Genomic DNA, 26,400 nt, shown 5'->3' with positions numbered 1-26,400 from the left:
CATTGAATAGGATATGTTTAGTTGGTGAATAGCATAGGCTATTATTACACAGTAGCGACAACGTTAAGCGCACCAGAATGAAATATAATATTCAGAAGTAAACACTAACAGAATAGCTGACTTACAGATTCAGTTTACATCCACAAATGAATAAGCACCTCGATTCAGGGAGCAGTGCAAAGTGCCCGTGCAAAATCAGTTTTTGTGAGCTGATCGCCGTCAAAAAAGTTCAGGAGATATTTCTTGCGATGGCAATATGATCAAAAATAACTTTATATTGATTCAATGGATTAATAGCATTTTGAAAAAAAAAAAAAAAGTCATGAATTTATTGCATTTTTGGGAAAAAATAATCCGTTTTTATAATAAATCTTAAAAAATTCAAATCCAGATTTTGATTTTCAATGTTGTTATAACCTAAAGATGCTATGTGAAAGTTTGAAACAGAAAATAGTGGTTTTCACACATTTAGTGGTTATCTCACATTCGAGAGATATGCGAATAACACACAGACAGACAGACGGACGTTTCTGTAATTTATAGATAGATGGATTTATCACGTTCGGGAACCAAACTATAATATTCAGAAGTAAACAGTGTAGCTGACTGAGTGTTTATGTCAGAATGTTTATTTTTAAACCACAGCCTTCTTGGGGCTTCTTTGACCGATACAACTCTCTAATGTCAGAATGTTTATTTTTAAACCACAACCTTCTAAAAATGATATATTTAACGATATCTTTTGCATTTCTCATCCAAACAATGTCAAACTTGGCACTGCACTTACTCGTGCCCGTGGCGAGACACCTGTCGAGTTTGAAATCAATCGGACTAACGGTTCGAGAGATATGCGAGGAACAGACACACACACACACAGACAGACAGACAGACAGACGTTCCTGTAATTTATAGATAGATGTTTGTCAGGCCGCCGAGGGCACACCCTTCGACGAAAACTCTAGATCTTCGCAATTTAACGTCACAAAGGCCTTAAGATTACACTCACCAAATTTGAAGAGTATCAGATCAAATCTGTAGGAGGAGTTCGTTAAAGTACAACATCAGGAAATTACGAAAAATGCCCAAAATCCAGGAGGAAGTTCAAAATAGCTCACTTCCTGTTGTGTTTAGGGCTATGCTCCAAGAGACTTTTCTGTAGGTATTGGGTCATTACATGTATGTACCAAATTTCATACCTGTACGTGAAACCAGGAGCCGGGGCAAAATGTGGGGGCAATAATTTACCGAATTTGCCCCCCCCAATTCTGAAAACCATATCACACGTAAATTTTCACCACTTCTGAAGCGTGTGCAAAGTTTCATGAGTTTTCGAGCATGTTTAGGCCCTCTAAAAAGCGATTCACTTTGGAGAAGAAGAATAATAATAAACGGAGCAAAAACAATAGGGTCCTCTCACCATCGGTGCTCGGGCCCTAATAAACGGAGCAAAAACAATAGGGTCCTCTCACCATCGGTGCTCGGGCCCTAATAAACGGAGCAAAAACAATAGGGTCCTCTCACCATCGGTGCTCGGGCCCTAATAATAAACGGAGCAAAAACAATAGGGTCCTCTCACCATCGGTGCTCGGGCCCTAATAAACGGAGCAAAAACAATAGGGTCCTCTCACCATCGGTGCTCGGGCCCTAATAAACGGAGCAAAAACAATAGGGTCCTCTCACCATCGGTGCTCGGGCCCTAATAATAAACGGAGCAAAAACAATAGGGTCCTCTCACCATCGGTGCTCGGGCCCTAATAATACAGCAATGTGTAATTAAGGGCTCCCCATATAGTTTACAGCATTAGCTAAGATAGATTTTTTATCCTTTCGAAAAAAAACATTGTAATAGAATTTATTTAAACACATACAAACATTTTTTAAAAAACAGTTTAATAAAAAAAAGTATGTTTAGTTTTATCCCTCCTGCTGTACCGAACCATCATGTTTGGGTTCCATTACAGCCACATTATATTGTGTTGCAATCAGTGATGGGAATAACCGCATTATAAATAAACGGAGTTACTAACGGAGTTATTTTTTTCAGTAACGAGTAATCAAACTAATTACTAGTTAGTTTCCCCCTGTTGACAATAAAATGCGGTGTTACTATAATTGAGCTCATTGAAGCGGTTTTCATCTGAGTAGGCTCTCTCTCAGCCATTTTCTCTGGTGTGTGTGTGTTCATGAGGCGCCGGACTGCACAAAAGCAGAGCCTGTCTACGGAGAGCCTGGCAACTCCTATTAAGTCCTATTGTACCGAATTTTGGTTGCAGTTCCACCAGAGCTCCACTGGGGGCGATCGCCCATGAGTGCAGAATGAATGGGAGTCTATGGGGCTAGATGGCTAAATTTGTCTCTTTCACCCGATTGCCGTTGGGAAATCTCAGATTTGATTAAGATAAGATAAGATAAGACAAACTTTATTTATCCCGAGGGAAATTCTTTTGTCACAAGCATGCTCAATGCAGCAAAAGAACAAGAAAAGTACATTAAATAATAATAACAACAATGAAATAGTGCAAATAAAATATAAATAAAATACAATAAAATACAGTAATATAACTATTAGTGCAAATTAGTGCTGCACGATTAATCGTATCGAAATCGCGATGTCAAGCCTACGCGATTATATGACGCAAAATGCTGCGATTTTATATTAAATAAACAAATTAGCGCTGTTAACGCACTTATTAATGCAAATGCTTTTAAACCATTCATGCGCGATAACAAGACATAAAAGAACGAGCTGCCTGTGAATGTCCTCCTGACACACACACACACACACACACACACACACACACACACACAGAGAGAAAGACGCGCGCCAGTATCAAGTTCTCTTTCGCGGTAGAACGTTCAACACACATGTATGCCATAATGAACGCGCTGCCAGTGAATGTCCTGACTGTGACACACAGAAAGACTCGCGCTAATATCGTGCGTGCGCACAAAACAGCATGCCAGAATACAGTTATCTTTCGAGCTTGAACGAACAATAACACACACAAATATGCAAAAATGTCTTTTTGTCGAGTGTCTTCATAACATAAGAGTAGTCTTATGATGAACATGAAGAGTTGTGATGACTCGTGAAAGAATGAGGCGTGTGTGAGATCCGCGTCTCTGACAGCGGCTGGTCTTAAAGGGACAGTACAGTACAGTTGTCCATGATACCGAGAAGCTTTTTTAGCATTCTCCTCTCAGTTACCTCTGTCAGGTTCTCCAGACTGACTCCCAGGACAGCACCAGCCCTTTTAATCAACTTGTTCAGCCTGTTTGCATCAGCTGTCTTCACCCCACTGCCCTAACACACAACAGCAAAGAACACGACACTCTCTACCACAGAGTAATAGAACATGGTCATCATTTTCCTACATACGTTAAAAGACCCAAGAAGGAAAAGCCGACTCTGCCCTTTCTTGAAAACAGCGTTGATGTTGTTAGACCAGTCCAGCTTACAGTCAATATGTACCCCCAGATACCTGTAGTCCTCAACTACCTCCACATCAGTCCCTCTAATGATGACAGGGGTGGGAGGAGCCTGCCTCCTAAAGTCCACAATCAATTCCTTTGTCTTTGTGATGTTAAGCTGTAAATGGTTTAGCTCACACCACTCAACAAAGCTGCCCACCACACTCCTATATTCCTTTTCCAGTCCATGCCTGATACAGCCCACAATGGCAGAATCATCAGAGAATTTCTGCAGATGACATGACTGAGACTTGTACCTGAAATCAGACGTGTAGAGGGTGAAGAGGAAGGGTGATAAGACGGTCCCATATGGCACACCCGTACTGCTCAGGATGTTATCAGAGCAGCAGCTCTTCAGCCGTACATACTGTGGTCGATTTGTTAAATAGTCCGTAATCCAAGCTACCAGTGAGTCATCCACCTGCATTTCCGTGAGCTTATTCTTCAGCAGTGATGGTCTGATCGTGTTAAAAGCACTAGAGAAGTCGAAAAACATTGTAGGTTTTGCAAGTTCAACATGGGTTATAGGTCGAAAGTTGAATGAACGAGTACTTATGTCCTTTCGATTTCTTACAGGTTGAGCTGTTGTTGCCCATAACACGCTAGCATTCTGCTAATGAACGCTGATTGGTCAGTGAAGGACTGATGACGACCAGAGATACCGCTTGATGGCATCGTGGCATCCGAAGCGGGGACAGAAACAAACAAAACCTCTTCTAACACTTGTGTTTACCTGTGTCAGCTGTGTTGTGTGTTTACCTGTGTCAGCTGTGTTGTGTGTTTACCTGTGTCAGCTGTGTTGTGTGTTTACCTGTGTCAGCTGTGTTGTGTGTTTGCCTGTGTCAGCTGTGTTGTGTGTTTCCCTGTGTCAGCTGTGTTGTGTGTTTCCCTGTGTCAGCTGTGTTGTGTGTTTCCCTGTGTCAGCTGTGTTGTGTGTTTCCCTGTGTCAGCTGTGTTGTGTTGTGTGTTTCCCTGTGTCAGCTGTGTTGTGTGTTTGCCTGTGTCAGCTGTGTTGTGTGTTTGCCTGTGTCAGCTGGGTTGTGTGTTTCCCTGTGTCAGTTGTGTCGTGTGTTGTGTGTTTACCTGTGTCAGCTGTATTGTGTGTTTACCTGTGTCGGCTGTGTTGTGTGTTTACCTGTGTCGGCTGTGTTGTGTGTTTACCTGTGTCGGCTGTGTTGTGTGTTTCCCTGTGTCAGCTGTTTTGTGTTTGCCTGTGTCAGCTGTGTTGTGTGTTTACCTGTGTCGGCTGTGTTGTGTGTTTCCCTGTGTCAGCTGTGTTGTGTATTTCCCTGTGTCAGCTGTGTTGTGTGTTTCCCTGTGTCAGTTGTGTGTTTACCTGTGTCAGCTGTGTTGTGTGTTTCCCTGTGTCAGCTGTGTTGTGTGTTTCCCTGTGTCAGCTGTGTTGTGTGTTTCCCTGTGTCAGCTGTGTTGTGTTGTGTTGTGTGTTTCCCTGTGTCAGCTGTGTTGTGTGTTTGCCTGTGTCAGCTGTGTTGTGTGTTTGCCTGTGTCAGCTGGGTTGTGTGTTTCCCTGTGTCAGTTGTGTCGTGTGTTGTGTGTTTACCTGTGTCAGCTGTGTTGTGTGTTTACCTGTGTCGGCTGTGTTGTGTGTTTACCTGTGTCGGCTGTGTTGTGTGTTTACCTGTGTCGGCTGTGTTGTGTGTTTCCCTGTGTCAGCTGTTTTGTGTTTGCCTGTGTCAGCTGTGTTGTGTGTTTACCTGTGTCGGCTGTGTTGTGTGTTTCCCTGTGTCAGCTGTGTTGTGTATTTCCCTGTGTCAGCTGTGTTGTGTGTTTCCCTGTGTCAGCTGTGTTGTGTGTTTCCCTGTGTCAGCTGTGTTGTGTGTTTCCCTGTGTCAACTGTGTTGTGTTTACCTGTGTCAGCTGTGTTGTGTGTTTACCTGTGTCAGCTGTGTTGTGTGTTTCCCTGTGTCAGCTGTGTTGTGTTTCCCTGTGTCAGCTGTGTTGTGTGTTTCCCTGTGTCAGCTGTGTTGTGTTGTGTGTTTCCCTGTGTCAGCTGTGTTGTGTGTTTGCCTGTGTCAGCTGTGTTGTGTGTTTGCCTGTGTGAGCTGTGTTGTGTTGTGTGTTTCCCTGTGTCAGCTGTGTTGTGTTGTGTGTTTCCCTGTGTCAGCTGTGTTGTGTGTTTGCCTGTGTCAGCTGTGTTGTGTGTTTGCGTGTGTCAGCTGTGTTGTGTTTCCCTGTGTCAGCTGTGTTGTGTGTTTCCCTGTGTCAGCTGTGTTGTGTGTTTCCCTGTGTCAGCTGTGTTGTGTGTTTGCCTGTGTCAGCTGTGTTGTGTGTTTGCCTGTGTCAGCTGTGTTGTGTGTTTCCCTGTGTCAGCTGTGTTGTGTTGTGTGTTTCCCTGTGTCAGCTGTGTTGTGTGTTTGCCTGTGTCAGCTGTGTTGTGTGTTAGCTGTGTTGTGTGTTTCCCTGTGTCAGCTGTGTTGTGTTGTGTGTTTCCCTGTGTCAGCTGTGTTGTGTGTTTGCCTGTGTCAGCTGTGTTGTGTGTTTGCCTGTGTGAGCTGTGTTGTGTTGTGTGTTTCCCTGTGTCAGCTGTGTTGTGTTGTGTGTTTCCCTGTGTCAGCTGTGTTGTGTGTTTGCCTGTGTCAGCTGTGTTGTGTGTTTGCGTGTGTCAGCTGTGTTGTGTTTCCCTGTGTCAGCTGTGTTGTGTTTCCCTGTGTCAGCTGTGTTGTGTTTCCCTGTGTCAGCTGTGTTGTGTGTTTGCCTGTGTCAGCTGTGTTGTGTGTTTGCCTGTGTCAGCTGTGTTGTGTGTTTCCCTGTGTCAGCTGTGTTGTGTTGTGTGTTTCCCTGTGTCAGCTGTGTTGTGTGTTTGCCTGTGTCAGCTGTGTTGTGTGTTTGCCTGTGTCAGCTGTGTTGTGTGTTTGCCTGTGTCAGCTGTGTTGTGTGTTTCCCTGTGTCAGCTGTGTCGTGTGTTGTGTGTTTGCCTGTGTCAGCTGTGTTGTGTGTTTACCTGTGTCGGCTGTGTTGTGTGTTTCCCTGTGTCAGCTGTGTTGTGTGTTTGCCTGTGTCAGCTGTGTTGTGTGTTTCCCTGTGTCAGCTGTGTTGTGTGTTTCCCTGTGTCAGCTGTGTTGTGTTGTGTGTTTCCCTGTGTCAGCTGTGTTGTGTGTTTCCCTGTGTCAGCTGTGTTGTGTTGTGTGTTTCCCTGTGTCAGCTGTGTTGTGTGTTTGCCTGTGTCAGCTGTGTTGTGTGTTTGCCTGTGTCAGCTGGGTTGTGTGTTTCCCTGTGTCAGTTGTGTCGTGTGTTGTGTGTTTACCTGTGTCGGCTGTGTTGTGTGTTTCCCTGTGTCAGCTGTGTTGTGTGTTTACCTGTGTCAGCTGTGTTGTGTGTTTACCTGTGTCAGCTGTGTTGTGTGTTTCCCTGTGTCAGCTGTGTTGTGTGTTTCCCTATGTCAGCTGTGTTGTGTGTTTCCCTGTGTCAGCTGTGTTGTGTGTTTTCCTGTGTCAGCTGTGTTGTGTGTTTCCCTGTGTCAGCTGTGTCGTGTGTTGTGTGTTTGCCTGTGTCAGCTGTGTTGTGTGTTTACCTGTGTCGGCTGTGTTGTGTGTTTCCCTGTGTCGGCTGTGTTGTGTATTTCCCTGTGTCAGCTGTGTTGTGTGTTTCCCTGTGTCAGCTGTGTTGTGTGTTTCCCTGTGTCAGCTGTGTTGTGTGTTTCCCTGTGTCAGCTGTGTTGTGTTTACCTGTGTCAGCTGTGTTGTGTGTTTACCTGTGTCAGCTGTGTTGTGTGTTTCCCTGTGTCAGCTGTGTTGTGTTTCCCTGTGTCAGCTGTGTTGTGTGTTTCCCTGTGTCAGCTGTGTTGTGTTGTGTGTTTCCCTGTGTCAGCTGTGTTGTGTGTTTCCCTGTGTCAGCTGTGTTGTGTGTTTGCCTGTGTCAGCTGTGTTGTGTGTTAGCTGTGTTGTGTGTTTCCCTGTGTCAGCTGTGTTGTGTTGTGTGTTTCCCTGTGTCAGCTGTGTTGTGTGTTTGCCTGTGTCAGCTGTGTTGTGTGTTTGCCTGTGTGAGCTGTGTTGTGTTGTGTGTTTCCCTGTGTCAGCTGTTGTGTTGTGTGTTTCCCTGTGTCAGCTGTGTTGTGTGTTTGCCTGTGTCAGCTGTGTTGTGTGTTTGCGTGTGTCAGCTGTGTTGTGTTTCCCTGTGTCAGCTGTGTTGTGTTTCCCTGTGTCAGCTGTGTTGTGTTTCCCTGTGTCAGCTGTGTTGTGTGTTTGCCTGTGTCAGCTGTGTTGTGTGTTTGCCTGTGTCAGCTGTGTTGTGTGTTAGCTGTGTTGTGTGTTTCCCTGTGTCAGCTGTGTTGTGTTGTGTGTTTCCCTGTGTCAGCTGTGTTGTGTGTTTGCCTGTGTCAGCTGTGTTGTGTGTTTGCCTGTGTGAGCTGTGTTGTGTTGTGTGTTTCCCTGTGTCAGCTGTTGTGTTGTGTGTTTCCCTGTGTCAGCTGTGTTGTGTGTTTGCCTGTGTCAGCTGTGTTGTGTGTTTGCGTGTGTCAGCTGTGTTGTGTTTCCCTGTGTCAGCTGTGTTGTGTTTCCCTGTGTCAGCTGTGTTGTGTTTCCCTGTGTCAGCTGTGTTGTGTGTTTGCCTGTGTCAGCTGTGTTGTGTGTTTGCCTGTGTCAGCTGTGTTGTGTGTTTCCCTGTGTCAGCTGTGTTGTGTTGTGTGTTTCCCTGTGTCAACTGTGTTGTGTGTTTGCCTGTGTCAGCTGTGTTGTGTGTTTGCCTGTGTCAGCTGTGTTGTGTGTTTCCCTGTGTCAGCTGTGTCGTGTGTTGTGTGTTTGCCTGTGTCAGCTGTGTTGTGTGTTTACCTGTGTCGGCTGTGTTGTGTGTTTCCCTGTGTCAGCTGTGTTGTGTGTTTGCCTGTGTCGGCTGTGTTGTGTGTTTCCCTGTGTCAGCTGTGTTGTGTGTTTCCCTGTGTCAGCTGTGTTGTGTGTTTCCCTGTGTCAGCTGTGTTGTGTGTTTGCCTGTGTCAGCTGTGTTGTGTGTTTGCGTGTGTCAGCTGTGTTGTGTTTCCCTGTGTCAGCTGTGTTGTGTGTTTCCCTGTGTCAGCTGTGTTGTGTGTTTCCCTGTGTCAGCTGTGTTGTGTGTTTGCCTGTGTCAGCTGTGTTGTGTGTTTGCCTGTGTCAGCTGTGTTGTGTGTTTCCCTGTGTCAGCTGTGTTGTGTTGTGTGTTTCCCTGTGTCAGCTGTGTTGTGTGTTTGCCTGTGTCAGCTGTGTTGTGTGTTAGCTGTGTTGTGTGTTTCCCTGTGTCAGCTGTGTTGTGTTGTGTGTTTCCCTGTGTCAGCTGTGTTGTGTGTTTGCCTGTGTCAGCTGTGTTGTGTGTTTGCCTGTGTGAGCTGTGTTGTGTTGTGTGTTTCCCTGTGTCAGCTGTTGTGTTGTGTGTTTCCCTGTGTCAGCTGTGTTGTGTGTTTGCCTGTGTCAGCTGTGTTGTGTGTTTGCGTGTGTCAGCTGTGTTGTGTTTCCCTGTGTCAGCTGTGTTGTGTTTCCCTGTGTCAGCTGTGTTGTGTGTTTGCCTGTGTCAGCTGTGTTGTGTGTTTGCCTGTGTCAGCTGTGTTGTGTGTTTGCCTGTGTCAGCTGTGTTGTGTGTTTCCCTGTGTCAGCTGTGTTGTGTTGTGTGTTTCCCTGTGTCAACTGTGTTGTGTGTTTGCCTGTGTCAGCTGTGTTGTGTGTTTGCCTGTGTCAGCTGTGTTGTGTGTTTCCCTGTGTCAGCTGTGTCGTGTGTTGTGTGTTTGCCTGTGTCAGCTGTGTTGTGTGTTTACCTGTGTCGGCTGTGTTGTGTGTTTCCCTGTGTCAGCTGTGTTGTGTGTTTGCCTGTGTCGGCTGTGTTGTGTGTTTCCCTGTGTCAGCTGTGTGTGTTTCCCTGTGTCAGCTGTGTTGTGTTGTGTGTTTCCCTGTGTCAGCTGTGTTGTGTGTTTCCCTGTGTCAGCTGTGTTGTGTTGTGTGTTTCCCTGTGTCAGCTGTGTTGTGTGTTTGCCTGTGTCAGCTGTGTTGTGTGTTTGCCTGTGTCAGCTGGGTTGTGTGTTTCCCTGTGTCAGTTGTGTCGTGTGTTGTGTGTTTACCTGTGTCAGCTGTATTGTGTGTTTACCTGTGTCGGCTGTGTTGTGTGTTTACCTGTGTCGGCTGTGTTGTGTGTTTACCTGTGTCGGCTGTGTTGTGTGTTTACCTGTGTCGGCTGTGTTGTGTGTTTCCCTGTGTCAGCTGTTTTGTGTTTGCCTGTGTCAGCTGTGTTGTGTGTTTACCTGTGTCGGCTGTGTTGTGTGTTTCCCTGTGTCAGCTGTGTTGTGTATTTCCCTGTGTCAGCTGTGTTGTGTGTTTCCCTGTGTCAGTTGTGTGTTTACCTGTGTCAGCTGTGTTGTGTGTTTACCTGTGTCAGCTGTGTTGTGTGTTTCCCTGTGTCAGCTGTGTTGTGTGTTTCCCTGTGTCAGCTGTGTTGTGTTGTGTGTTTCCCTGTGTCAGCTGTGTTGTGTGTTTGCCTGTGTCAGCTGTGTTGTGTGTTTGCCTGTGTCAGCTGGGTTGTGTGTTTCCCTGTGTCAGTTGTGTCGTGTGTTGTGTGTTTACCTGTGTCAGCTGTGTTGTGTGTTTACCTGTGTCGGCTGTGTTGTGTGTTTACCTGTGTCGGCTGTGTTGTGTGTTTACCTGTGTCGGCTGTGTTGTGTGTTTCCCTGTGTCAGCTGTGTTGTGTGTTTACCTGTGTCGGCTGTGTTGTGTGTTTCCCTGTGTCAGCTGTGTTGTGTGTTTGCCTGTGTCAGCTGTGTTGTGTGTTTCCCTGTGTCAGCTGTGTTGTGTGTTTCCCTGTGTCAGCTGTGTTGTGTGTTTCCCTGTGTCAGCTGTGTTGTGTTGTCAGCTGTGTTGTGTGTTTCCCTGTGTCAGCTGTGTTGTGTTTCCCTGTGTCAGCTGTGTTGTGTGTTTCCCTGTGTCAGCTGTGTTGTGTGTTTCCCTGTGTCAGCTGTGTTGTGTTGTGTGTTTCCCTGTGTCAGCTGTGTTGTGTGTTTGCCTGTGTCAGCTGTGTTGTGTGTTTGCCTGTGTGAGCTGTGTTGTGTTGTGTGTTTCCCTGTGTCAGCTGTGTTGTGTTGTGTGTTTCCCTGTGTCAGCTGTGTTGTGTGTTTGCCTGTGTCAGCTGTGTTGTGTGTTTGCGTGTGTCAGCTGTGTTGTGTTTCCCTGTGTCAGCTGTGTTGTGTTTCCCTGTGTCAGCTGTGTTGTGTGTTTCCCTGTGTCAGCTGTGTTGTGTGTTTGCCTGTGTCAGCTGTGTTGTGTGTTTGCCTGTGTCAGCTGTGTTGTGTTGTGTGTTTCCCTGTGTCAGCTGTGTTGTGTGTTTGCCTGTGTCAGCTGTGTTGTGTGTTTGCCTGTGTCAGCTGTGTTGTGTGTTTGCCTGTGTCAGCTGTGTTGTGTGTTTCCCTGTGTCAGCTGTGTCGTGTGTTGTGTGTTTGCCTGTGTCAGCTGTGTTGTGTGTTTACCTGTGTCGGCTGTGTTGTGTGTTTACCTGTGTCAGCTGTGTTGTGTGTTTGCCTGTGTCAGCTGTGTTGTGTGTTTCCCTGTGTCAGCTGTGTTGTGTGTTTACCTGTGTCGGCTGTGTTGTGTGTTTACCTGTGTCAGCTGTGTTGTGTGTTTGCCTGTGTCAGCTGTGTTGTGTGTTTCCCTGTGTCAGCTGTGTTGTGTGTTTCCCTGTGTCAGCTGTGTTGTGTTGTGTGTTTCCCTGTGTCAGCTGTGTTGTGTGTTTGCCTGTGTCAGCTGTGCTGTGTTGTGTGTTTCCCTGTGTCAGCTGTGTTGTGTTGTGTGTTTCCCTGTGTCAGCTGTGTTGTGTGTTTGCCTGTGTCAGCTGTGTTGTGTGTTTGCGTGTGTCAGCTGTGTTGTGTTTCCCTGTGTCAGCTGTGTTGTGTTTCCCTGTGTCAGCTGTGTTGTGTGTTTCCCTGTGTCAGCTGTGTTGTGTGTTTGCCTGTGTCAGCTGTGTTGTGTGTTTGCCTGTGTCAGCTGTGTTGTGTGTTTCCCTGTGTCAGCTGTCAGCTGTGTTGTGTTTCCCTGTGTCAGCTGTGTTGTGTGTTTCCCTGTGTCAGCTGTGTTGTGTGTTTGCCTGTGTCAGCTGTGTTGTGTGTTTGCCTGTGTCAGCTGTGTTGTGTGTTTCCCTGTGTCAGCTGTGTTGTGTTGTGTGTTTCCCTGTGTCAGCTGTGTTGTGTGTTTGCCTGTGTCAGCTGTGTTGTGTGTTTGCCTGTGTCAGCTGTGTTGTGTGTTTGCCTGTGTCAGCTGTGTTGTGTGTTTGCCTGTGTCAGCTGTTTTGTGTGTTTCCCTGTGTCAGCTGTGTCGTGTGTTGTGTGTTTGCCTGTGTCAGCTGTGTTGTGTGTTTACCTGTGTCGGCTGTGTTGTGTGTTTCCCTGTGTCAGCTGTGTTGTGTGTTTGCCTGTGTCAGCTGTGTTGTGTGTTTCCCTGTGTCAGCTGTGTTGTGTGTTTGCCTGTGTCAGCTGTGTTGTGTGTTTCCCTGTGTCAGCTGTGTTTTGTTTACCTGTGTCAGCTGTGTTGTGTTTACCTGTGTCAGCTGTGTTGTGTGTTTACCTGTGTCAGCTGTGTTGTGTGTTTACCTGTGTCAGCTGTGTTGTGTTTCCCTGTATCAGCTGTGTTGTGTGTTTCCCTGTGTCAGCTGTGTTGTGTTGTGTGTTTCCCTGTGTCAGCTGTGTTGTGTGTTTGCCTGTGTCAGCTGTGTTGTGTGTTTCCCTGTGTCAGCTGTGTTGTGTTGTGTGTTTCCCTGTGTCAGCTGTGTTGTGTGTTTGCCTGTGTCAGCTATGTTGTGTGTTTGCCTGTGTCAGCTGGGTTGTGTGTTTACCTGTGTCAGCTGTGTTGTGTGTTTGCCTGTGTCAGCTGTGTTGTGTGTTCCCGTGTGTCGGCTGTTTTGTGTTTGCCTGAGTCAGCTGTGTTGTGTGTTTGCCTGTGTCGGCTGTGTTGTGTGTTTCCCTGTGTCAGCTGTGTTGTGTGTTTGCCTGTGTCAGCTGTGTTGTGTGTTTACCTGTGTCAGCTGTGTTGTGTGTTTACCTGTGTCAGCTGTGTTGTGTGTTTCCCTGTGTCAGCTGTGTTGTGTGTTTCCCTATGTCAGCTGTGTTGTGTGTTTCCCTGTGTCAGCTGTGTTGTGTGTTTCCCTGTGTCAGCTGTGTCGTGTGTTGTGTGTTTGCCTGTGTCAGCTGTGTTGTGTGTTTACCTGTGTCGGCTGTGTTGTGTGTTTCCCTGTGTCGGCTGTGTTGTGTGTTTGCCTGTGTCGGCTGTGTTGTGTGTTTCCCTGTGTCGGCTGTGTTGTGTGTTTCCCTGTGTCAGCTGTGTTGTGTGTTTACTTGTGTCAGCTGTGTTGTGTGTTTACCTGTGTCAGCTGTGTTGTGTTTCCCTGTGTCAGCTGTGTTGTGTGTTTACCTGTGTCAGCTGTGTTGTGTTTCCCTGTGTCAGCTGTGTTGTGTGTTTCCCTGTGTCAGCTGTGTTGTGTGTTTCCCTGTGTCAGCTGTGTTGTGTGTTTGCCTGTGTCAGCTGTGTTGTGTGTTTCCCTGTGTCAGCTGTGTTGTGTGTTTCCCTGTGTCAGCTGTGTTGTGTGTTTCCCTGTGTCAGCTGTGTTGTGTGTTTGCCTGTGTCAGCTGTGTTGTGTGTTTCCCTGTGTCAGCTGTGTTGTGTGTTTCCCTGTGTCAGCTATGTTGTGTGTTTGCCTGTGTCAGCTGGGTTGTGTGTTTACCTGTGTCAGCTGTGTTGTGTGTTTGCCTGTGTCAGCTGTGTTGTGTGTTTACCTGTGTCAGCTGTGTTGTGTGTTTGCCTGTGTCAGCTGTGTTGTGTGTTTGCCTGTGTCAGCTTGTTGTGTGTTTACCTGTGTCAGCTGTGTTGTGTGTTTCCCTGTGTCAGCTGTGTTGTGTTGTGTGTTTCCCTGTGTCAGCTGTGTTGTGTGTTTGCCTGTGTCAGCTGTGTTGTGTGTTTGCCTGTGTCAGCTGGGTTGTGTGTTTACCTGTGTCAGCTGTGTTGTGTGTTTCCCTGTGTCAGCTGTGTTGTGTGTTTGCCTGTGTCAGCTGTGTTGTGTGTTTACCTGTGTCAGCTGTGTTGTGTGTTTACCTGTGTCAGCTGTGTTGTGTGTTTCCCTGTGTCAGCTGTGTTGTGTTGTGTGTTTCCCTGTGTCAGCTGTGTTGTGTGTTTCCCTGTGTCGGCTGTTTTGTGTTTGCCTGTGTCAGCTGTGTTGTGTGTTTCCCTGTGTCGGCTGTGTTGTGTATTTCCCTGTGTCGGCTGTGTTGTGTGTTTCCCTGTGTCGGCTGTGTTGTGTGTTTCCCTGTGTCAGCTGTGTTGTGTGTTTCCCTGTGTCAGCTGTGTTGTGTGTTTACCTGTGTCAGCTGTGTTGTGTTGTGTGTTTCCCTGTGTCAGCTGTGTTGTGTGTTTGCCTGTGTCAGCTGTGTCGTGTGTTTGCGCGTGTCAGCTGTGTCGTGTGTTGTGTGTTTACCTGTGTCGGCTGTGTTGTGTGTTTACCTGTGTCGGCTGTGTTGTGTGTTTACCTGTGTCGGCTGTGTTGTGTGTTTACCTGTGTCGGCTGTGTTGTGTGTTTACCTGTGTCGGCTGTGTTGTGTGTTCCCGTGTGTCGGCTGTTTTGTGTTTGCCTGTGTCAGCTGTGTTGTGTGTTTGCCTGTGTCAGCTGTGTTGTGTGTTTGCCTGTGTCAGCTGGGTTGTGTGTTTACCTGTGTCAGCTGTGTTGTGTGTTTACCTGTGTCAGCTGTGTTGTGTGTTTCCCTGTGTCAGCTGTGTTGTGTTGTGTGTTTCCCTGTGTCAGCTGTGTTGTGTGTTTCCCTGTGTCGGCTGTTTTGTGTTTGCCTGTGTCAGCTGTGTTGTGTGTTTACCTGTGTCGGCTGTGTTGTGTGTTTCCCTGTGTCGGCTGTGTTGTGTATTTCCCTGTGTCGGCTGTGTTGTGTGTTTCCCTGTGTCAGCTGTGTTGTGTGTTTCCCTGTGTCAGCTGTGTTGTGTTTACCTGTGTCAGCTGTGTTGTGTGTTTACCTGTGTCAGCTGTGTTGTATGTTTACCTGTGTCAGCTGTGTTGTGTGTTTCCCTGTGTCAGCTGTGTTGTGTGTTTACCTGTGTCAGCTGTGTTGTGTTGTGTGTTTCCCTGTGTCAGCTGTGTTGTGTTGTGTGTTTCCCTGTGTCAGCTGTGTCGTGTGTTGTGTGTTTACCTGTGTCGGCTGTGTTGTGTGTTTACCTGTGTCGGCTGTGTTGTGTGTTTACCTGTGTCGGCTGTGTTGTGTGTTTACCTGTGTCGGCTGTGTTGTGTGTTCCCGTGTGTCGGCTGTTTTGTGTTTGCCTGTGTCAGCTGTGTTGTGTGTTTGCCTGTGTCGGCTGTGTTGTGTGTTTCCCTGTGTCGGCTGTGTTGTGTGTTTGCCTGTGTCAGCTGTGTTGTGTGTTTACCTGTGTCAGCTGTGTTGTGTGTTTACCTGTGTCAGCTGTGTTGTGTGTTTCCCTGTGTCAGCTGTGTTGTGTGTTTCCCTATGTCAGCTGTGTTGTGTGTTTCCCTGTGTCAGCTGTGTTGTGTGTTTTCCTGTGTCAGCTGTGTTGTGTGTTTCCCTGTGTCAGCTGTGTCGTGTGTTGTGTGTTTACCTGTGTCAGCTGTGTTGTGTGTTTACCTGTGTCAGCTGTGTTGTGTGTTTACCTGTGTCAGCTGTGTTGTGTGTTTCCCTGTGTCGGCTGTGTTGTGTGTTTCCCTGTGTCAGCTGTGTTGTGTGTTTCCCTGTGTCAGCTGTGTCGTGTGTTTGCCTGTGTCAGCTGTGTTGTGTGTTTCCCTGTGTCAGCTGTGTTGTGTGTTTCCCTATGTCAGCTGTGTTGTGTGTTTCCCTGTGTCAGCTGTGTTGTGTGTTTGCGCGTGTCACCAAAGCGAGTGAAGGATTGCCGTAAAGCAGTATCTCTGGTCGTACGATGTGTATGACGCCACTGACATTTTAAAAGACTTTTTAAAGCAAATAAGTGACTCTAAAAAATCTAACACCCAGCAGTGTGTCATTTCTTTGCATCTCCTTTCGAATACAACATTCAAATTACTAGACAAAAAATTATATCCTGAGAAAAGTGGATTTTGGGGGGTATAGCGCCATAGACCTCCATTCATTCTGCACTCGTCCTGTGAGCGCCCTCATGTGGAGCCAGTTCAGAAGCCGGAAGTTCACTGAGAGTGGAAGTTCTCCTCTTATTAGACATTCTCTGACAAAAACGAGGCAAACTCGACAGTGCGCGAGAGAGACCGAGTGTTTCCGGGCATAAATAAATTACACATTTCAGCATTAGAATAATCTCTGTAGCACATTGGTATCATATGCAATGTTTTAATCAGTTTACATAACATGGTTATAAAAAAAACCCCTCCAAAATAACCTCTGATGATGACGTTCTAGGTTATAAAAATAAAACTCCCAAAAGATTATATTTTATCATTATTATTTATGTTGGTACATTGTTCAGTATTATATTGAGAGCACTTTTTGTTAAAATTACTTCAAGTAGGCTATACAGTATGTCTACCAGCTGTAAAGGTGTGTGAGTTTTATCATTTTAATTATATACACTAGTGTGTGTTTGTATATTTTTTATTTCTATTTTTTTATTTTTGGTACATTTCTTAAGAGGCATAATTTATTTGTTAGCCAGTGGTGGTCTGTGCAATAAATATTAGAAGTTCTAAACCATCTATTGTTTTGTTGTTCCACTATAGTAGTGATAATATTTTAATATTTAAGTTAATAGGTGTCTCTCACATTGTCCCACAGCAACATTAAACTAGTGTAGATTAGTGTACAATGTTTTATAATAATAAGATGTTCTATTTAGTGTCTATTTCATTCATTTAACATTTCACATTAGGGGTATATCCAAGACATTTCTTATATTTTTACTTTTTTTTTTAAGTAACGCAATAGTTACTTTCCCTGGTAACTAGTTACTTTTGTAATGATGTAATTCAGTTACTAACGCAGTACTCACTTTATTTTGGCCAAAGGGCTTTTAAGAAGAACAGAGAGCAGAAAAAGAAGAGTTAGAGCAACAGTTAGACCCTGTTTACACCTGGTATTGAGAAGTGTTTTCGACAATCCGATCACTAGTGGACGTACTAAACACTGGTGTAAACAGGGTCTAAAACAATTTGAGCTTGTCCACTTTTGACCACTTCCAGAGGTAGTGGAAAACACATTCAACCGGATTGCTTTGGTAGTGTAGACGCTCATGTGGTCGAGTGTGTTCAAACAGACACAAATGCGGAAACATTATGGGAAGCGCTGTAGTGAAACCAAATGTGAGACATTTAAACTGATCAATCAGCAGATTACAGCTTTCCCACATCGTACTGAAGGTGTGACATTTAGCAAACCTCAGATGTACACACACATCTTGGCCGACAGACCTTTATCACTATCAGCACTTCTTTACGGGTCACTAATGGCCCTTGTGGTAAGAAAGAGGGGGTTGGAGCAGGAAAACAAATGTCAATGAACGCAAATATAGTTTTTCCATCACCATGTCCCTTTAGGGGCTCTGAATAAATCACATTTTTGTAGTGAGATATTTGGACGAGTGTAGTGACTATTAAATATTTGATAAACTATGCAACTACTTAAAATATTTACATTTTAAAAATAATGCTATAATTTTAACACTCCCTGTTTTTACACAAACTAAACCACGTGTAGCAAAGTCTATTTATTTGATAATTGCTTTTAAATGTTGGTGTTTTAGCAAGATAATAACAATATTTTGGAATGCGCAAAAACTGTATTAAGACATATCCATAATTTGGTTGCAGTAATTGTGAACCAGATGTAAAATAAACAGAAAAAAATGCTCAGATAAAACTTATATTGACTTACAGATAACAAACATCCTTGTTTTTTTGTGTTTTTTAAATGCACCCGGTTCATATTATTTGCTGGTTTAATTATAATTCACAACTATTTTTCCTACTATAACAGAGCTAAATCTGATGAACTGCTTTATAACCTTAATGTTCTTCAGCCTCACTAATGAAGAATCAGGAATAAACACCAACCTCTTTGTTCTCCAGTGTGTTTCATTCTGCAGTGTTCTGGATCTCTCATGTTCTCACTGTCCTTCAATAAACTCTGTCTTTGCAGATTTCAGCTCTTCCTGATGGTTTGATGCTCGTCTTCACTTGTAGCTGATGGGAATATTCCAGCATTTATTGGTGAATTGCAGTGGGAGGAGCTTCACTGAAGGAGGAGGGGCTTACCTGAAGGAGGAGGGGCTTCTTTTAGGGAGGAGGAGCTTCACTGCAGGAGGAGGAGGAGCTTCACTTAATGAGGAGGGGCAGATCTGACAAAATCAATAAAAATCACTTACTGAGTTTAAAAAAATAGTCCACCCACTTTAAGTATTTATGGTCACATTATAAAAAAATTAAGAATAAAAAAAGAATATTAAAACTAGGGATGGGCATTTTTCAAAAATATTGCATTCGAATATTCGGGCTCATAAAATTTGAATATTCGAAAATTCGTTTATGTAAATGACGTTTAACGAAAAAGACGTTATTTTTTAAGGTAATTTTTTTTTTTAGTTTTGTCACCATTTCTGAAGAAGCTTACGATTAGGCAATATACACAACAAGCTTGCAATATACACAACAATCCTACAATATATGTTAAAGTTTTCTTTTAATTGAAAACATTAAACAGTAGGCCTATGTGTAAACAAAAAAATATAAAGAACAAAGGGATATAAGCTCAAGCAGCGCGAACGGAAAAAACGCCTAATAAAGCAGAGAAAAGCAGATTGCGCCAGTTATCGTACAGAACGTACACATACACTCGAGTCAGCATATGATTATCGTGTTTATATTGTTTCACGTTTATGTTGAGAAAAACAATAATATCCACATGGAGGGGGGCCGCCAGCAATTTATGCTCAAGTGAGAAAACGCGCTGCGCTGACAGACGTTTCAGAGAAATAAAGATAACGGTGTTCTAGTTCTAAGTTTCTAACAGCACTTTGCGTTTTCTGTTCTTAAACCTCTCCCTCAATGAAACTTAAAGGAAGAATATGTCTCAAAATCATTTTGCTATTAGCTGTTGTTTTGTATATTTACAGATTTGCAAGAAATAAATGGCGCACCAATACAGTTTTTTTTTCACAAATTTTATTAACAATTTTGTCAAAGTTAACGAATACAGTTAACTCAACTTTTTGTGTGTGTGTAGCATTATGAAACATGGTTCATCACAGATTATTGAAATAAAAGCCATTATACAACTTACCTATATCCTGCAGATGTCACAATAGCTGATCGTGTCGTTTGCTCAAATCTGTTGACAATAAAATGAGCTTAATGTGTCAATTTACAGATCTGAAGACATCAGCATAATGAATGAGGAGAAAACAGGATCTATTGACATGAAATAAAGAGGCTTTTCAGCTGCTCTGATAATAGTGATGAGCCATAGACTATCAATACTCATTCAACAGAAATATAGAGAATACAATAATGATACTGTAAAATAACAACAGTAATATAAATGTAAATATAAAGACAGCCACTGACGACATTATCAACCCTTGTAATTTGTCCACATGAATCCGATTCCCTAATAACTTCATAAAAACAAAGTAGTTCGCTAACATCTTACCGTTTTGTATGGGAAAAGAAACAGACACACGATGAAAAACTTTCTGAAAAGCGCCCGTAAAATGTTGAGCAAACCGTGTAAACTTTATAGTGCAGTTACGTGATTTAACGTGTGAACTGTTTACCTCAAAAGACTCAGGAGACGCGCGACCGCGAGAGTGGTGACGTCATCACCGCGAGACGAAATAAATGACAGATTATCAAAACTCATTTTTAAGCTTAACTTTTCTCCACTCAACACTGTGATTTGGAACAAAAAAATGTATTACGTTTAAAAATAAATCTTTATTTTACAGAAACTGGTACAATAACGGTATAATTTTGGTCAGTTATAGAATAATGAACATCTCTTTACTGTGAATTCCTTAATCATTATAAGATCCCTGTAACTACTAAAGAGTTTGCTGTAGTATTTGATGCCATTCCCAGTGGCCTTAGTCAACCTTAATCAGCAATGTTTTTAAAAGTCTCTTCTGCTCACAAAGGCTGCATTTAACAAAAAAAGTAATGTTGTGAAATGTTATTACAATTTAATATATATATATATATATATATATATATATATATATATATATATATATATAGTCAAGTCAAGTCAAGTCAAGTTTATTTATATAGCGCTTTTCACAACATAGGTTGTATCAAAGCAGCTTCACAGTAATAAAACAATACATCAATGTTTGTTTCTAGTGGAACGTCCACGTTTGGTAATGCTGATCAATAGTATCGTTGATTGATTAATTAAATTAAATATTCCCAAATATCCCCAACTGAGCAAGCCAAAGGCAACAGTGGCAAGGAACCGAAAAACTCCATCAGGTGACCTAATGGAGAAAAAAAAACCTTGGGAGAACCCGGGCTCAGTCGGGGGCCAGTTCTCCTCTGGCGTTTATGAACTAGAGGTCGGATTTAACTGTAAGATTAAAAGTATTATATGAATGCCTGGCTGAAGAGATGCGTCTTTAATCTAGTTTTAAACTGGGAGAGCGAGTCTGAGCAACGAACAGTATCAGGAAGGCTATTCCAGAGTTTTGGAGCTAAATGTGAAAATGCTCTCCCTCCTTTGGTGGATCTGGATATCCTAGGTATGACCAAAAGCCTCGAATTTACTGACCTTAAAGAGCGCAATGGATTATAGGGCGATAGAAGATCGGTTAAATAGACTGGAGCTAAGCCGTTTAGGGCTTTATAAGTCAGTAGCAATACCTTGTAATTAATACGGAACTTTATAGGTAGCCAATGTAGTGATGATAAAATTGGTGTTATATGATCATATTTTCTTGATCTAGTTAGAACTCTAGCGGCGGCATTTTGGACTAACTGTAGCTTGTTTATTAAGGATGCAGGACAACCAGCCAATAAAGCATTACAGTAATCTAGTCTCGAGGTCATGAATGCATGAACTAACTTTTCTGCATCAGAAACAGATAGCATATTACGTAGCTTAGCAATGTTTCTAAGGTGGAAAAAGGCTGTTCTTGTAACATATGAAATATGATTTTCAAAAGACAGGTTGCAGTCTAATATAACACCCAGGTCTTTTACTGTAGAGGATGAAGTAACAGGACATCCTACGATGTTAAAGTTGTATTGTAAGAGGTTTTGTGGGTGGTTTTTTGAACCGATGATTAGTACCTCTGTCTTGTCTGGATTTAATAAAAGAAAATTGCGCGTCATCCAATCTTTTATATCTTTAACACACTCTGTCAATTTGGATAATTTAGCGTTTTCATCTGGCCGTGATGAAATATAGATTTGAGTGTCATCAGCATAACAATGGAAACTAATTCCATGTTTCCTTATAATATTTCCAAGTGGCAGCATATATATTGAGAATAATAGAGGGCCTAACACAGATCCCTGCGGCACTCCATAGTTTACTGGAGTTATGATCGATTTTTCTCCATTTAAATAAACAAAATGGTAGCGGTCAGATAAATACGATCTAAACCAGCTTAGTGCTTGTCCTTGAACACCAGTATAATTTTGTAGTCGATCTAAGAGTATTGTATGATCTATAGTATCGAACGCAGCACTAAGATCAAGTAAAACTAGTATTGAGATACAGCCTTGGTCAGAAGATAAAAGTAAATCATTTGTAATTTTAACAAGCGCAGTTTCAGTGCTATGATGCGGCCTGAATCCAGACTGAAACTTTTCATAGATGTCATTTTCTTGCAAGAAAGAGCCCAGTTGAGCGGACACAGCTTTTTCTAGTATTTTAGACATAAAAGGTAGATTTGAAATGGGTCTATAATTTGCTAGATTATGTGGATCTAATTGTGGTTTCTTAATGAGAGGTTTTATAACTGCCAGTTTAAATGTTCTTGGAACATAACCTAAAGATAAAGACGAGTTAATAATATTGAGGAGAGGCTCCTCCACTATAGGTAACACTTCTTTCAAAAGTTTAGTTGGTATAGGATCTAGTAAACATGCTGTTGTTTTAGATGAAGTGATAAGTTTATTTAACTCTTTTTGTTCTATAGTTGTAAAGCATTGTAATTGTTCTTGCGGGGTGATAATTGAGGCTGAATTATAAGACGCAATTGAGGATTGAACGTTTACAATTGTGGTTCTGATGTTTTCTATTTTCTCAGTGAAGAACTTCATGAAATCATTACTACTAAACTGGAACGGAATATTTTGTTCAGGAGACATCTGTTTATTTGTTAGTCTAGCCACAGTGTTAAATAAGAACCTAGGATTGTTTTGGTTGTTTTCTATTAGTTTGCGGAGATGCTCAGCCCTGGCCTCTTTTAGGGCCTTTTTGTAACGTGACATACTGTCTTTCCATGCGATTCTAAAGACCTCTAAGTTAGTTTTTTTCCATTTACGCTCTAAATTACAGGTTTCTCTCTTTAGAACATGCGTAGTATTGTTGTACCATGGTGCTTTACTTTTCTCTCTAACCTTTCTTAATCTAATGGGTGCAACAATATCCAATGATCCAGAGAGAATGGTGCTCATAGTGCTAGTTAATTCCTCAAGTTCATCTGTTTGTTTAGGTTCACTGAGCAGCTGAGACAGATCAGATAAGCTATTTGAAAAATTATCTATGGTAGATGGAAGGATTGTTCTGCCTAATCGATAACGCGGCGCAGCATGACATATTACAGGAGTACGTAATATGCAAGTTACCATGTAATGGTCAGTGACATCGTCACTTTGTGGAATGATATCTATATCGGTTGGATCGGTTCCATGTGATATAATTAAATCGAGTGTATGATTAAAACGATGAGTTGGTCCGGTAACGTTTTGCTTGACCCCAAAGGAGTTTAATAAATCTGTAAACGCAGCCCCTAGCGCATCATTTGAATTATCTACGTGGATATTAAAGTCTCCAACAATTAATGCTTTATCGAAATTAACTAATAGGTCTGAGAGAAAATCTGCAAACTCTTTTAGGAAATCAGCGTAAGGCCCAGGCGGTCTATATACGGTAGCCAAGGCTAGAGATAATAGGGATGTTTTTCTAGCATCTAAGAGCGTAACATTTAGTACAAGTACTTCAAATGAAATAAACTTATAACCCGTTTTCTGAGTAACATTGAGAATATCTCTATAGATTGTTGCAACACCGCCGCCACGACCATTCAGACGGGGCTCGTGCTTATAGGAGTATCCTGATGGAGTAGACTCATTTAGACCGAAATAATCATTTGGTTTAAGCCAGGTTTCAGTAAGGCAAAGTACATCGAAGCTATTATCTGTGACTATTTCATTTACAATAACTGCCTTAAGTGTGAGTGATCTAATGTTTAGAAGACCTAGCTTTAGAAATTGTTTTTGATTACTAATAGCAACATTTTTCTGGTTTAATAACAATTAGATTTTTTCTAGATCCTGCAGTAGATTTATTATTTAATCTCACTAAACGAGGAATAGACACAGTTTCTATGCAATGTTCTACACTATTTATATCAGTTAAATTGGTGCAGCAGAGACTATGATTTGGACTTTTGGTTACTAGTCAAAAGGTATTTAACATTTTGGAGATGTTATCCGACAGAAGATCCGATCCGAATCTGCTTGGGTGTAAGCCATCAGCACGGTAAAGCCTAGGACCCTCCCAAAACAGATTCCAATTATTTACAAAGAGTAGTTTCTGCTCATTGCACCATGACATTAACCATTCGTTTAGCGCGAATAATCTACTAAACTTTTCATGACCTAGACGGTACGTGGGAAGCGGTCCTGACACAATGATCGTTATATCATGCGATGTGCTGCGTACCGTATCGATCAGATTCCTGAAGTCTTTCTTCAGAACTTCCGTCTGGCGCAGCCTGATGTTGTTCACTCCCGCGTGCAAGACCACAGTTCCGACGCGCTCGTTATCGTTCAGAATCTCGGGAACGCGAGCGGCGATTTCAGAAACACGAGCACCAGGAAAGCAGTGACTATGCACCTTACTTTTATTTAACGTAGCGTGTACGTGTCGAACGATGGAATCGCCAATGATCACAGCATCGCGTTCTGTTTCGCGAAGAGGGGAGAAGCGGTTTTGTGTGGATATCTCGAAAACCGGGAGGGTCGGAGAGAGTTTTCTTGGTCTAGGCCTGACTCGCGTCTTCCGCTGCGGAAATATCCAGGCTTCGTGATGGCATGTTGGAGCCGGAGTGAACGAGACCATGGCTGATCGCGACCTCGGCGCGCGGGACCGATGCTGAGTAACGCACGGAGTAGACGAGGTCGGAGTCAGCGGGTTAGTAACGTTAATCTCTGATTTGTGTGCATCCGCGCGTGATGTTTCAAGAGCCAAACGCCGGTCTATCAGCTCGGCCTTTCTCACTAAAAGGTCGTGGATCTGTTTCTCAACAGCTTCCAGCTCAGACTGCACCGCGTGCAGCTCAAATGTGTCTTCACCTGCACCAAAAGGTAGACTACTTACATCTAATATATTCGCCATTTTAACAGATGGACAGTACGTTAAGTTAGCAACGACGCTACCAGTGATGCTATCAATATTAATACTAATTTATGGCTGAGGTCTTGGATATAATCCGTCTTTTTAGTGGTACGGTGTAGAGTAGACGCACGATAGGCGAAAAAAAAATGTTTGTTTGTAAATGAGTGCGGAGAAGACGCGTTCAGCCGTGATCCACGGACGTAACCTATAAGAGTATCCAGCGTTGGATCACTAGGCTTGAGACACGTCTGCTCAACAGTCCGCGTTGTAACTATGAGGTGAGGAAAAGTAGAAAATGTTCGTTGTAAATGAGTTTAGAGAGAAATCAAGAATTATAAATCAATCGAGCTCCAAAGACAACAACGCGTTCAGACGCGACGCATTCGAAACAGGAAGCTTCACCAAAAAAAATGTTTTGTTTGTAAATGAGTGCGGAGAAGACGCGTTCAGCCGTGATCCACGGACGTAACCTATAAGAGTATCCAGCGTATATAGGCCTATATATATATATATATATATATATATATATATATAGTGACGTATCATTTGTTCCTGTGACCAAAGCTGAATTTTAGCATCATTACTCCAGTCTTCAGTGTCACATGATCCTTCGGAAATCATTGTAATAAGATGATTTGATCCTCTCAAAAACAACCATTTTTTTTTCAGGATTCTTTGATAGAAAGTTCAAAAATAGAAATCTTTTGTAATATTAATCACTACCGTTCAAAAGTTTGGGATCAGTGAGAAATTTTATTCATTTTTTGGCAGGGGAAATAAATCAAATACATCAATAATTTTATTCAAGGATGAATTAAATTGATAAAAAAAGTTACAGTAAAGACATTTCTAATATTACAAAAGATTCTATTTCTAATAAATGCTGTTATTTGTATTTCTATTTAGATATCTAAAATGGGATCATCAACATGTGAAAAACTATTAAACCCAAAATCGTATCAATTTATTTAGAGTTCATTTCTGTAACTTATCCAACCATACACAGAACAGATCAGACATCCAAGAAATGCATGCTTACTCAAAATGACATTACACAAGCAGATTCGCTCTTGGAACCCTTGTTATCTTCAGTTATAAGAAGGATTAATAGAATTGCTCTGTCCTTTGCTGTTAGAACTGTTTTAGCAGCTGAAGTAAGACTTAACAGTGATTGTCTTTAGAAATAAAAATTTATTTATACAAAAGATTAAAACACTGATTATACAAAAATGAATACTCGTAGCAAATCAAAAGAAAATGTTACAGAATATAAAACTTCAGCTTATTCAATCTCAACAGGGCAGTCCTGTATGAGTGAATATTACAAAGACTAATTACCTTGTAAGCAGTTCAAGCAGTTAGGAGTAAATATCAACTTGTTCTCATCCGAGGTTTTCCAAGTTACTGTAATACAGCAGAGCAGTTCAAACCAAAAGAAATTAAGCTAGAATTAAACTAGAAGAGATTTTAATTTCTCTCTAGCGATGCAATCGACATCAAAATAAAAAATACAGCAATCAACAGTCAGAAAGCAGTCATATCTATACGGAACTGGGTTACATTGTTTCTATGCAGTTTCTTGGGTTTTTCCAGAGGAACTAAGTCTCACGACAGGGTCTTGCAACATTAACCGTCTATAGTCTCTAAGGGGGTTTTTGGTGACACTGCTGTTTCCCATATATGGGCATTCTTGCGTCCCTTCCGTCCTCTGCACTTCGGGCTTATATGTATGTGTGTGCGTGAATATGTATCTGGAAGTGTGTTTGTAGGTCCAAAATACCTATTAAAATTCACAAATCCCTGCACAGTTAATAAAGAGCTTTGTAAAAACTGTATTTGTAGTTTCTTTTTCATGTTTGGCTTTTCATTTTAATATTGGCAGTCTTGCGTCGAGACTGTAGTGAAAATGAAATGTGAAATCACCAATTGCATTTTATTTTTCAATCTGACAGGGATAATAATAATAATAATTAATTACATTTAAATAGCGCTTTTCTAGGCAGGCCTACTCAAAGCGCTTTTACATAGATGGGGGAATCTCCTCAACCACCACCAATGTGCAGCATCCACTTGGATGATTGCGCCAGAACGCCCACCACACACCAGCTTTACTGGTGGAGAGGAGACAGTGATGAAGCCAATCAGTATATGAGGATGATTAGGCGGCCATGATGGACAGGGGCCAAGGGGCAAATTTGGCACCCCTACTCTTTTTCGAAGGACATCCTGAGATTTTTAATGACCACAGAGAGTCAGGACCTCGGTTTAACGTCTCATCCGAAGGACGGTGCTCATTGACAGTATAGTGTCCCCATCACTACACTGGGGTGTTAGGACCCAGACAGGCCATAGGGTGAGCGCCCCCTGCTGGCCTCACTAACACCATGTATATGTCACCGTGAAAATGAAATAATTTAATTTCATTC

At 42.8% G+C, this 26,400-nt stretch overlaps 1 protein-coding gene across 2 annotated transcripts in view; it reads right to left on the bottom strand.

Moving 5' to 3' along the window:
• The window catches only part of LOC308701469 (uncharacterized protein), a 42,124-nt gene extending 16,579 nt beyond the window's left edge, over nt 1-25,545 (bottom strand). The window contains exons 1-4 of one of the 2 annotated variants that reach the window (XM_081383783.1): nt 25,313-25,545; nt 18,692-18,739; nt 17,668-17,750; nt 17,467-17,595 (exon numbers count right to left, since the gene is read on the bottom strand). In XM_081383783.1, coding sequence (XP_081239909.1) covers nt 17,467-17,515 — 49 coding nt within the window. In that variant the 5' untranslated portion in view covers nt 17,516-17,595; nt 17,668-17,750; nt 18,692-18,739; nt 25,313-25,545. Of the gene's footprint in view, nt 1-17,466; nt 17,596-17,667; nt 17,751-18,691; nt 18,740-19,060; nt 19,206-25,312 lie in introns of those variants that run through there. The other variant, XM_081383782.1, reaches the window with a different exon arrangement.
• Nucleotides 25,546-26,400: the final 855 nt, after the last annotated feature.

The sequence above is a fragment of the Scardinius erythrophthalmus genome, assembly GCF_964197995.2.
Source record: "Scardinius erythrophthalmus genome assembly, chromosome: 14".
NCBI classification, from domain to species: Eukaryota; Metazoa; Chordata; class Actinopteri; order Cypriniformes; family Leuciscidae; genus Scardinius; species Scardinius erythrophthalmus.
The sequence above is the reverse complement of the archived record's forward strand: the minus strand, read 5'-3'. Positions and strand labels throughout refer to the sequence as shown.